General features: G+C 45.3%; 1 protein-coding gene across 5 annotated transcripts in view; it reads right to left on the bottom strand.

The window, feature by feature from the left end:
- arhgap12b (Rho GTPase activating protein 12b) overlaps positions 1 to 13,029 on the bottom strand; it is a 74,902-nt gene that overhangs the window by 19,822 nt on the left and 42,051 nt on the right. For 4 of the 5 annotated variants that reach the window (XM_061238062.1, XM_061238064.1, XM_061238063.1 and 1 more), the window contains exons 3-5: positions 4,549 to 4,818; positions 1,404 to 1,544; positions 921 to 1,001 (exon numbers count right to left, since the gene is read on the bottom strand). In XM_061238062.1, the coding sequence (XP_061094046.1) occupies positions 921 to 1,001; positions 1,404 to 1,544; positions 4,549 to 4,818 (492 nt within the window). Of the gene's footprint in view, positions 1 to 920; positions 1,002 to 1,403; positions 1,545 to 4,548; positions 4,819 to 7,983; positions 8,191 to 13,029 lie in introns of those variants that run through there. The other variant, XM_061238066.1, reaches the window with a different exon arrangement.

Here is a 13,029-nt window from a genome sequence, read left to right as displayed (position 1 = left end):
TTGTGTGTATGTGAGTGTACACTCAGTGAGCACTTTATTAGGCTTTAGACTTATTGGTGTTCTGCTGCTATAGCCTATCCACTTAGAGGTTTGATGCGTTGTGTGTTCAGAGATGCTCTTCCACATACCACCATGGTAGTGCGTGGTTATTTATGTTACTGTCAGTTCCTGTCTACCCTCAGAACTACTGCTCACTGGATTTGTTTCTCGCATCATTCTCTGCAAACTGTAGAGACTGTTGTGCATGAAAATACCAGGAGATCAGCAGTTTCTGAGATACTCAAACCACCCGGTCTGGCACCAACAATCATTCCAGGGTCAAAGTCACTGTAGATGTGGTCAATTTCTTCCTCATTCTCACATTTGGTCTGAAAAACAGCTGAACCCCTTGACCACATCTGCATGCTTTTCTGCATTTAGCTGCTGCCACATGATTGGCTGATTAAATATTTGCATTAACAAGCTGGTGTACAGGTCTACCTAATGAAGTGCTCAGTGTTTTATACGTGTGTGTGTGTGTGGAGTTAACAGAGACAGGAAAGGTCTGCTGGCTGGTACAGAATCTCCCTCCTGCAGCACTAACAGACATGAGCAGAAGTGAAAGAGCCTGAGCAGAGAGGCAGTTTCCTGCTTCCACAGCTCGTCCACCCTCACTCAACGGGCCCAGCCGACCCTGCTAGGAGCCCATTTTGTGTCCTGCTTCCAGTGCTAGTCCACCCTCACTCAACGGGCCCAGCCGACCCTGCTAGGAGCCCATTTTGGAGCTCAATGGGGCTGGACTGTAACTACATTTTTATACAGCCACTGTGGATCCCCACCCCTCACCCCATTTTCGTACCCCCAGGTGGATGGTGCTTTAAGCCAGCAAACTTGTCACCTTCACCTAGAGCCAGGCGCATTATTGCTGCTGTTGGACTCACTTTGGGCAGCTCCCATTCGGACCGGGACCCGTCCGCACTGTAGTAGTACGGCCGTCCTTGTTCATCCACGTGCTTTATCCACTAAAAACACACAGAGAGGTAAGCAGTTTACACACACAAAATATTACAAGGTATGATGTATTACAAGGTACGATAATTTCTCCATGAACAAACTATATTAAATTGAAATCTAATATGGTCAAGTATTGAACCTACCACCCCACACCCAATCAACCCCCCCAACCACAGCTGGTCCTCCTGGGGGTCTGAGCTCTTTGGATGGGTCAGTGTAAACAGCAGCAAAACAAATGCTCACACCTTCCAACACGAGCCTCTCCCATCATCTTTTTGTACCCTGACCCCATGGGCCCATTACCTGACCATGACCCCCCCAGGAGGAGCAGAGGAGGAAGGGAGGACAGACAGAAAAACAGAGGGGGACAGACAGACAGACAGACAGACAGACAGAACAGGCCCCAGTACCTTCTCATTAGTATATTCACAGACATACAGGGTCTGTCCGTGCTCGTCCAGCTCCTCTGACCACCCCCGCAGGGGTGACCCGTACTGGCTGTCTGATTGGCTGGAATACGCGCTGTGGCAATTCTCCTCCGACGACAGAGGCTGGAATCAGCGGCCGCAGAAGAGAGGGAAAGAGGGAGGGAGAGAGAAGAGAGGAAAAGAGTGTTCTGTGATTCATTGGGAGGGAAAGGGGGTGCTTGTCATCTGTTGAAACCTGAAAGCTCTGTGAAGTTAGGAGATGAAAGACAGTTTCTCCCAAGAGGAATTAATCATTGTCAATCTGGAGCTAGAGAGAGGTCACCCAAAAAAACAAACAAAAGAAATCACAGCCATGCACCCTCACGGAATACAGTCAGATATCCCATAATGCCTTGAATTAATACCACAGTGCAAAGACAATTTTATAAAAGTGGGTCTTAGCATCTGTACCAAACGAATCAAGGTTTGTTTGAGTGCGACTATTATTACTACTCCAAACCAGTCTGGGTAAGTGACAGCAATATTCTGTACTAGTGAAGAATAATAGTAAAACTTTCTCTCTCTCTCTCTCTCCATATATATATATATAAAAACACAAATATGATTAATTTTACCATGCAGCCATTTTGTCAACGGCAACAAACAGCTTGTTGAAATCTGAGCCTCCTCGTGGTGTAAAATGAAAATAACCGCAACAGTGATCAACCTGATGGAGCTGTACTATAAATATGCTCTCATCCATATCAGTGTCACAGGGACTTCCAGCAATTGATTCAGATTGCATGTCAGCTTACACAAGGCTATACTGAGTACACACTGTTATGAGGTTGACTGCTGGTCCACAGCACATTTGTATTACAGCCAAGCACTGAATCACACAGGCCACAGGGTGGCAGTGTGGAGCTATTTTGTTGCTGTCGTTCGCACACACAGCTTGGTATTTAGCAAAAATACTTAAAATACTTTTTACTTTTTAAAGAGACATTACAACATGCAATGAAACTGATGAAAACACATCAGCTTTGTACAGTAACCAAAGCATATTTGTCCCACTAACTAAAGTCTATACCAGCACCATTTCTGGTTTTGTTACCGATTCCCCTTTTTCACCAGCATATAGAAGCGTAAGAATACAATAATGCTTGACCTAGAACAGGAGCCCTGCTCATCGTGTGATTTAGATGTACTGCCCCAGGGACTTTGTTCCTGCCAGCTCTGATCAAACAAATAAAGTAAGCCCGTTTAGCACTCTTTAAATACAGCACCAGCTGGGATCCGGCTTCGACCCCGACCTGGTTTCATTTTCAGTCACGACTGGCGGTAATAGGAGCCGGAATGGACACCGTGTGCAGGGAGAGCCGACAGTGTCATACAGAGCCCAGGAGGCCAGCAGACTCCCAGGAAACATGCTTGTGTTCAGAGTGATTTTCTGAGGTCAAAGGTGGGAAAGAGATAACTGTACTACAACTCCATGGGCCTGTGGCAGCAACTCCTTAGTGTTTGGTGGGTGGGACTGGGGATGTAACACCCCCCCCCCCAGAGGTGGGGTTTTAGGCAAGGGGCCAGCTACCACCCCTTAGTGATACCTATATTTTCACTCAAAAAGCCTATTTTACCATTGGACTCCATTCATGTTTCACAGCAAAAAAAAAAAAAAAATTCTGTTCATATATTGATTTTTAAAATTATGACCCCCCCCCCCTTCTCTGCATGCATTTTCTCCCAATTTGGTGGCCAATTGTACCCTGTTTAAGCCGCATCGCCTCGAGCCCTGGACAGTGATTGCAGGGCAATCAGGGGCACTTGTATGCTATTACAGTGCATTTTCTCTGTTGCGCAGGTGACCAAGGACACAAATGAGCATGAGCAGTGAGCAAAACTATTGCACTTTGTGGTGGAATTTGTCCCCAAGTTTTCAATGAGGTTGAGGTCAGGGGATTGAGCCATTACCTCAATCCTTTTTGTCTGAAACCAAGATGTTGCTTGCTTACTCGTGTTTGCGGTCGTTGTCTGGTTGAATCACCCGTTTCAGGAGCATTTCCTCTTTGGCATACAGCAACATTTCTTCAATTATTTTGATGTATTCAAGCCGATCTATGATCCCTGGTATACGAACTCAACACTGCAGTATGAAAAACATCCCCATACCATGATTTTTGCGCCACCATGCTTCACTGTATTCACAGTGTACTGTGGCTTGAATTCAGTACCCGGGGGTTGTCTGACGTACTGTCGACGACCATTAGACCCGAAAAGAAAAATTTTACTCTCATCAGTCCACAGAATGTTTCGCCATTTCTCTTTGGGCAAATTGATGAGTTCTGTGGCAACACGGGGGCTTCTTGCTGATAACTTCGATCAAACGTCTTCTGACTGTAACAGCACTTACAGGTAATTTTAGATCATCTTTGATCTTTCTGGAGCTGATGAATGGCTGAATCTTTTCCATTCTGACTATTCTTTGATCCATTTTAACAGTAGTTGCTCGTTTTCTTCCGCTTGTTCCGGGTTTTTGTTGCCATTTTAAAGCATTTGAGATCATTTTAGCTGAGCATCCGATAATTTGCTGCACTTATTTATACGTTTTCACCTCTCCAATCCACTTTTCAATCAAATGACGGTGTTCCTCCGAACAATGTTTGGAACAGCTCATTTTACTTAATTCAGAAGGAAATATATTTTATAACAATGTTTGAAACATTTTCTTCCCTTCTTCCTTAATAAAGGACAATTATTTTTCACAGAATGAACACGCCCCTTTCAATGAATGAGTCAATTACTCAGAATAAGCATGTCATGACAGTTGGGTCTGTTGTTCATCTATTACACTACTACATCAACAAGTAAAGTATTTGCCATGCAGAAATATCACTACTACTCAAAGCAGTGGTTCATCAGGTTACTGATGCTGTACTGCTATTTTCTTGAACACAACTATAAATATGCACAAAACAAGTTATTGACATAAGATTTATTTTCCAACAATTGTAAAGCAGCATGCTTTATCAATGACTGAAAGGAATCAACCGAAGTCTTACATTTTCTTGTAATGAGGCTGGGTTTCAGCTCAGCGGTTGTTTGGTGAGGCTGGGTATGGTGTACACGGTGTTTGGCAGTGTGCGGTTACCTCCGTGTCCCCGGTGCTGTGGGGCTCTCCCCGGCTGCTGCTGGTGCTGCTGGTGTCTCGGGCTCGAGGCGGCTTCCAGGTGCGCTCCAGCGTGGCACGGTTGAAGTAGTAGTGGCGGCCGCTGCTGTCCCTGTGGGTCTCCCAGTCCCCCAGCGTGTGCAGAGGGGAGCTGGAGGGCTGCGGTGGCAGGCTGGACTGGGAGATCTTCAGCTCCTGGAGGTTAGCATACACCGGAGACTCGGGCCTGCCCTGGCCTGTGGGGGAGGCTGTCTGCAGAGCAAAGAGAGAAGAGACAACGTCAGACCAGTCAAACAGCGTTAAAAAGACATAAAGTCACAAAGTTACATATTGAGTTAATTATGATAAAAGCCACCCTGCCAATGGTCATAAACCTCCTAGTTAGTGAACTCATCTTTTCCATATTTCATATCGGGGTATCTGGAAGGCACCATCCCTAACTAATCACAACTGGCAGTGTGGAGGTCTGACACATTGTTTGGATGTATGCTGTGACCCAAGGAAACTCACCCTACCTGTGGAGGAAAGAGACTAGCTAGGGTTTGGCCCTGCAGTGCCTTAACTGTAGAGCTCAGCCTGGTCTTGTGGCAAACACCTTTACTAACACTTCCATGCATGAGGACAGGCAGAAAGTATGTGTGTGTGTCCATATGTGTGTCTGTGTGTACACGCTGCGTGACTTCCAAACACATTTCCCCAAGTAAACAGAGCTATGAAAATAACAACCAATCCGCAGTGCATATATGCAGCAGTCTGACGAGGAATGAAAGGCAGTATGAAATTAAATTACGATGAAAAGCTGTTGAGAGGTTGGCCAGCTGTCACAGATAAGGCCCAGAGTGCCCGCACAGTTTCCTCTCTCTTAGATCTGTGCGGTTATTACAGCAGAAACCGGATACAGCGCAGAAAAAAATTACCTGCTGAACACATATAACAAACCAAATTTAGAGCAACCTGCAGAAAAACAGCCTGGCTTAACCTGGGCATATTAGTGAAAAGAATCTATTGGCAAACATGGCTGTAAAATGTAAAAGTTAAAGATAGAATTGGATGCGCTGCATTCTATGGTGTGTGAAGGACAAGACATTTTGAGAAGAATAACAACCAGATGGGTCAAGTACAGAGATATTTTTATTTTTACAGAGGGTGCATTGGTCAAACAGAGGAAGTGCCAAGTGACCCTGCCTGTGAAGCTTGAAAGATAGCAGTGAATCTGATAAGTTGTGAACAGGAAGGAAGTTGCAGACATTGAATAAAGGAAAAAAAGGCTTTGCACAACGTCCCCAGGAGCACAAATTTCAACACAACATCCTCGCCACGCTGAACACTGTAGAGATAAGCTGCCTCTTTTCCGTGGCCACGCTTTGTGTTCACGTTATTTATGCCACGTCTGTGGGGAACGGAGCTGAAATACTCTGACTCCAGCAAAACTGGAATCTGCAGCTCCCCCTCGAAAAACCTTATTTACATTCTAATGAACTCACAACGCCGGGAAATTTGTTCTGCGAACGAAGGGAAGCGTTCTTCTTCCTGTAGTAAACTTACGAACTCAGAAACATAAATAACTCTGCCACGTGTTGAAGGGAGGTGTCCTGTTTATATGCAATACACTGGACCTCAAACGAACCGACCAAACATTAACGTTTATACCTTCACCAACTGGCAACTCCAGAGTAGTGGGGCAAGGGGTTTGAATCCTGAGTAAAATCTTGGGGTTAAATCCTGAGTAAAATCAGGGGTTTAAATCCTCAGTAAAATTATGGGCTTGAACCCTCACTAAAATCACGGATTTGAATCCGCACAAAAATCAGTGGTTTCAATCCTCAGTAAAATTAGGGAGGCAATGCACACTAAAATCTAAATCTTTTTGGAAAATGTTTACATATTGACAGCCAACAGGAATTATGCAATGAAACACAAAAGTCTACCATAACAACACAGTGTTTACTTCCCTTAGCAACAAGGCCCATATAAACAAGAATTTGTTGATGCCTGTCTAAGCATCTTGGCACTTCTACTAAACCTCCAAACTGCCCTGCAGACTTCAGCTCATTTAACAGTCACTTTACATTTTTGTAGCAAGAATCCCCATCAAACTTGCAAATTATGATCTGCGGTAAACCACAAGAAAGTCGTTGCCCCTTTCAAAACAGCACTTGCATTAACATTAACTACCATACCCAAAGTGCCAGCCCCCAGGACTCCAAAGAACCTTTGCAAAAAAACTCCATTAACCTACATTAACCTAAGCTGGCTTACCCACAATTCCAAAGGCATCTTTGCCATTTCCACAAAGCTGTGGCTACTTAAAATCCTTCTGGGTGTTTCTCTAAGATTCTGTTGTACAGCCTATGCATAGCCTATGCAATGCATCCATTTACAAAAAAAGATAAAATAACACTGACCTAGACTATTCTGAAATGGACACAGATTCTGAAAAGACAAGTATTTAAGGATGCCCTGCGGGTGGAAGTATTTCAAACTGAACCCAAAACCTGGTTAACAAACCTAGTTAACCTTTGTAACACAGCTGGATGCTGACTCACTGGTATTCAAAAATCTTTATTCAGCAACCAGTATACTACACCACCAATACCAGCAAACTATTTTCCACAAGATTAGCTATCTAAAAACACCAAACACTATGTAGAAAACTCATGATCTATACAGCGCTATTTCAACTTGTCCACTGTTCTGGGTGGCAGAAATGCACAGAGGCAGTGCAATGATGGGTGCAATAGTCCGGTATTGATGAGCACTGTCTCTTCATCAAATCTTGCTGACCCTGTATCAACATGGTAAACACAGTCTGCTTCCTTTTGGGGGTCTGCAGAGAGGCACACTTATGTAAAATGACCTACACAACCATCCTACTTTTCTTTTACATTCCTCATTAATATCACACTGGCAGGTTGGATGATCCCTTTTGTATGTCTGTTGCAAGAGTTATAGAGAATGATAACATGCTCTTAAACAGTGCAGACAAACTAGGTTTTACAAAAGTAAAAAACAAAAGTGAAGTCAAGAAAATTAACTGGCTAACAACAGCCAAGCAAGCACAACTAAACAAAAACATTCCTTCAAATACTTCAAATATGATACAGTTAAAATTCAGGAAAATATTCACCACATGGGGCATCAAAAATGAAATGCAGTGAGAAAAGGCTGAAATCTGTTTTGTTCTTGCTGATAGTAACACAATCGAATATCAAACACAGATGGCATGAGTATACTGAAACATGCATGCCAGAGCTTGCAGTATTAACTCCTGCAGCCTGAAAAATCCTGCAGCAATAGTAGTTCTCTTTCTCTAGTTGCCTGTGAACCATAGCAATTTTTGTGTCATTTTCACCTGCACAATACAGACTGAAAAAGAAAAAGCACATTTCTCAGACTTGCACACTTGGGAGTTGTCACCTTTGGTCCAGGGCTACTGACGAACACGTCGTCGTCATCCTCCCCGGGTCTACGGTAGCCTCTAAAAGAACGAAACCTGAACATGGTGCCAGAGAGCTCATCTAGCCTTCTTTCTGTCTTTTCCTCCACCTCGCCCGACGACACCTTTCCTTATCCGTCCGTCCTTCTGTCAGAGAGCGGGAACGTCTGGCTGCTGCACGTGTGTAGGCGGAGAGACGTGCAGACATACACAGGAAGGAACTGTGGGACAGCCCCCCCTTCTGACTCCTGCGCAACACCACTGAGGTTAACACGTCTCTCCTCAAGACCTCAAGAAACCCCAGCAGTGGAGTGGGAGCAGTAGAGTGGGAGCAGCCACCCTGGAGGAGTGACACTCCAGAACAGTGACACCCCAACTTAGCTAGATTAGATGCACTTTATTGAACCCTGTGGGGTTTGACCTTTCCTAGTTACTTAGGGGCAGTGGGCAGGCACAGTGCAGCCACAGTGCAGCACCTGGGGACCAGTTCTGAGGCCAGTGCCTTGGTCGAGGGCAATGGCAGGAGCACACCGTGCAAGTGGGAGAAAACAGGAGTACCCAGAGTAAACGAACCCAAGCACGGGGAGAACATGCAAACTCCACACAGAGGATCTACTGGCAAGGCAACAGTGCTAGCCACTATGCCACCGTGCTGCCCGGGGGAAGTGGTGTGGTGACCACCCAGCTGGTCGGTGCCCTTACAAGACCAATCACGACGTGCGCCTGGAGGCAGTGAACCCCACCCTCTCTATGCTCCTTCATTTGTATTCAGCCCACTGCCCACTTCCCTTTGCAGGAAGAGCCTTGAGCCTGTATCATGCTGGACAACTGAGGCTCAGCCAGGAGAGAGCAGAGCACTGAGTGAAGCCAGCAGTGAACTGAGAGGACATACGGAGATAGAGGGGGTGGGTGCTGTGCTGGGTGACCGAAGGAAAGTCATGTCTGACCCCTCTGAGAGGGTCAACTCTACCAGGAAGGAGGATAAGTTATGCCTGGACCTTTCTGAAACCCAATTCCCTCATCTGGAGAGAAGTAGTTGATTGCCTGTGTGTGTGTGTGTGTGTGTGTGTGAGAGAGGGGGGTAGGGGAGAGATGATGAGTGTGTGAGGGGGGGTAGGGGTGATTCTAGGTGATGTGAGAAAAATCAATGTGTCTAGCTGCAGATGTCCATCCATATGCTGTGTGCATGAAATGAGCACGATACGAGCTCTGGTTTCGAGATTAGACATACTGAAGAGCAGCAGATAAACCTGCGGTGTGCCCCCTGGTGGCCGGATCCAGACAATTCTCATTAAGCGGGGAAAGTACCATGAGGAATAATTACATTTCCATTCCCTCTAAAATGGGAGCCCGAGACCTAAAAAGTACACCAGAGTTGGCACAACTTTGATACGGTACAAACTGCACACTGAGGGTCAGTACAGCTACTGCAAGCGTTGTACGGTAAAAAATAAAATAATAAAAAACTTTACTTTTTCCTGAACTTGAATTAAAAGGCACGAAATCCCTTCCAAGCTTTCACCTGCCACTTTTGGAACAAGGTGAATCTGTTTGCCTGAGACCAGTGATAAATATAAATGAATTCTGCCAGCTACAGGCGAGCCCGGAATGGAGTCTGTCACAGGCAATTACAGATAGGAGACCCGTATGTCATCTTAGGGACGCTGCCGGCGAGCAAATCGTCGAGGAGCGAGGCTGTTGAATACAGAGCCGGTCCTCCTCCCGATCCCAGCGGGGCCTGATAAATTAGCCATTAGCTCGGAGAACGTGCCAGGTCGCAGCGGCGTAAAGTGGAATTCATTAATCCTCTCCAGTTCCGTTACCTGGGCGTGTTTTTTTGAAGTTCGATTTGATGTTTTATTCATCTCCGGGTTAAACTGAGAATTGTAAATTTGCGCCGCGGCAGCTGGGATTTCGACAGCGGGAGCTCTTTCGGTTGCGGGGCGAGTTTTTCCCTCGGAGACGCCCTCGGTAACATGTTAATGAAGCTCCCTACCCTCTGCCCTCTCTCCAAGAGCGACACGAGTGAGAGGAATAAAAAAATTAAATTAAATTAAAAACTAACCAACAGCAAACTGACCATGGGTTATAAAGATAGTGTACAACTATACATATGCTTAGCAGACGGCCCCAATCCAGGCATAACTTACCACACCATTGACTCACACTGCTGCCTATTTACTGAGGGAATTCAGGCGAAGAAGTTTGCTTGTGTGGGTACAGATTATAGCAACCCAACCTGGAAATCAACCTAGCATCCGAGTTTATAAACCCTGCTCTTTACGCTGCACTGCAAAATATTGTTCCACACAAATTTAGAACCTTTGCAACACAATGAATGGGTTTCCTTATCGACTTATGACTGTAAATTCTCCAAATGCATTGCACTGTGAATTCAGATCAGGCAGTATATAGGCATATAGGTGCTACATGTTTAATACATTTACTACAATTATAGTGATATAAATGTAGATGGCAACAATTGTATTTTATTTTAGGCATTTCCGTGTAAATCACGATGATAAATGTCTTCTGAGAAATATACAATGATTTAACTATTCGATTCAGAATAAGTGTTAATCACCAAAGTCCTTTTTAACTGCATCACCATTCATTTAACAATCTGGAAAAAATATCCGAGACAAATGTTTTAATCAGCCGAATACCATTTTGCACAATGACATGGGTCAAGCCCGTTGACTGTAGAGAAAATAACCCCGACAGCCCAGACAATGGATAGTGATGCCCTCCCTGCAGTTCCACTCCACGGCCACTGGGTGTCACCCTCAAGCCAGAAAGCCTGGAGAGGGTCAATCAGTCACGGCTGGGTCAGTACGAAAGGTTGTAACTGAACTGCTGGCAAAACAACCTGTTCAGCTGTATTCTTGCCCCCCCCCCAACACCTCAACACCTCAACACACTGCCGTGACTGTGGTTTACTCATCCAGGGCCTCTCACCTCCTGTCACCACACCCTTGTGTGTTTTTGGAAGGGGTGTCACACCGCTGGAGTTACCTGTACTAAGGCAACTCTTCCACTAGCTCTCCTCCCGCTAAAACTTCACACATTCCTCGCATTAGAACACAAGCCAGAGGGAGACCAGCTCCAAAAAGGAGAATAATAGGGGCACAGTTCACCAAGGACAGATGATGACCTGGCGCTCTGCCTCCGTATCCCCCCACAGGGCTTACATAACAGGTCCCCCCGTATGTGTGCGGACTGTGTTGTCCTTACGTGTCAAACTCTTCTATTTTTGATGGACGTGTCGCATCAAGTTACCATAGTTTACCATAGTTTACAACCCTCCTTTAAACCTGCAGGCCACATATTTCTCTTTATGTCTCCGGCAGGAACGGCAGCGCTCACACAGGTCAACAGAGCGGTTACTGGGGATACCCATAAACGAACAGCAGAAGCACAGAAACACCCGGTGATATACGACTGTTGAAGGGAAGGCCAAGTGCAATCGGAATCGGTTGCAGACACTAAGCACACCCATAAAGCTTAGAAAAACTACACATGAGAGTTCACAGAACACTTCACTCCGGATCCAAATAGGATGCCATCGTAACTTCTAACCTCAGATACAAACTGCTAATCACCAAGATGTGGTAAGACTACTGAATACATGCATTTCAAATTGTAAAATATATTGAAGAGGAGATTCTCTTTTCTTTTTTCCATCAGTCTACCTAAACCAATAGGGAGTATAACAGGATATGATGTTCAGAAAGAAAAGAAGATATACCAGAAATCCAAAATGGCTGTTATGTCACACAAGCGGCGAGGAACCCGCAATTTGCCAGCATTCCTGTTTGGCTGGAGTCACCCAACTCATGTTCATCATGGGTTCACATGGCAACAGTGAGAGGGCATACCCGGAGCAGCCCACAGTGACATCACGCAACGGCGATGTGAGGCAGTCAGTCAACCAGCTGCTGGTGAAATGTGTGATCCACACTTTAATGTCTTTTGCTTGAAACAACAGAAGCATTCACCCATTCTTTTGTCACGTCCTCATAATTTCCAGAGCCTGCAGCAGCCAAAGCCCACACACCACAGAGGCTGCGTCACCACTAGAGGTCTACGCAAGCTACCGTCATTGTATATAACGCTCTCATGTACAGATACATATAAACTCAGTGAGCAATTTCTTAGGTACTTACTAGACTTATTGGTCTTCTGCTGCTGTAGTCTATCCACTTTAGGTTTGACGAGATGTGTGTTCACAGATGCTCTTCTGCATACCACTGTTGTAATGTGTGGTTATTTGCGTCACCGTCCTGTTAGCTTTGACCAGTTCTCCACTGACCTCTCTCATTAACAAGGCGTTTTGAGCCTGCAAAACTGCTGTTCACTGGACATTTTTCACACCATTCTCTGCTAACTCTAGAGACTGTTGTGCATGAAAATACCAGGAGTTTCTGAGACACTCAAACCACCATGTCTGGCACCAACAATCATTCCATGATAAAGGTCACTTAGATCACATATTTTCCCCATTCTGACATTTGGTTTGGAAAAAAAAACAAAAAAACAGCTGAACCTCGTCCACGTCTGTATGCTTTTATGCATTTAGTTCCTGCCACATGATTTGCTGATTAAATATTAGCATTTACATGCTGGTGTACAGGTCTACCTAAAAGTGCTCGCTGAGTGTATATATGTTCATGGATATGAATATAAACAGTGATTGAGGTGGATAGGACAGTGACACGTCGTCTGTCTCAGCGTGAGCTACAGCCCTGTCCCCAGGCCCAGGGACTGGAGAGTGAGTGGGAGAGGCAGAGCCTTCCTCATAGCCTCATCACATTCACGGTCAGGAAATTCCACAGACTTCAACTACCCCCCCCCCCCCTCCTCCAAACAGATGCGTCCTCTAACACTTTCTCTTCTCATCTCTCTCTCTCTCTCTCTCACAGACACACACACAGTCTCTCCATTTCGCTTTCACAAATTCTCCAACACTTAATCACAGACGTTGGCGCTCCCACACACATCCTCTCATTCAAGCAGCATCTCGCTTA

This window comes from Conger conger, chromosome 4 (assembly GCF_963514075.1).
Source record: "Conger conger chromosome 4, fConCon1.1, whole genome shotgun sequence".
NCBI lineage: Eukaryota > Metazoa > Chordata > Actinopteri > Anguilliformes > Congridae > Conger > Conger conger.
This window is presented reverse-complemented; position numbering and strand designations above follow the sequence as displayed.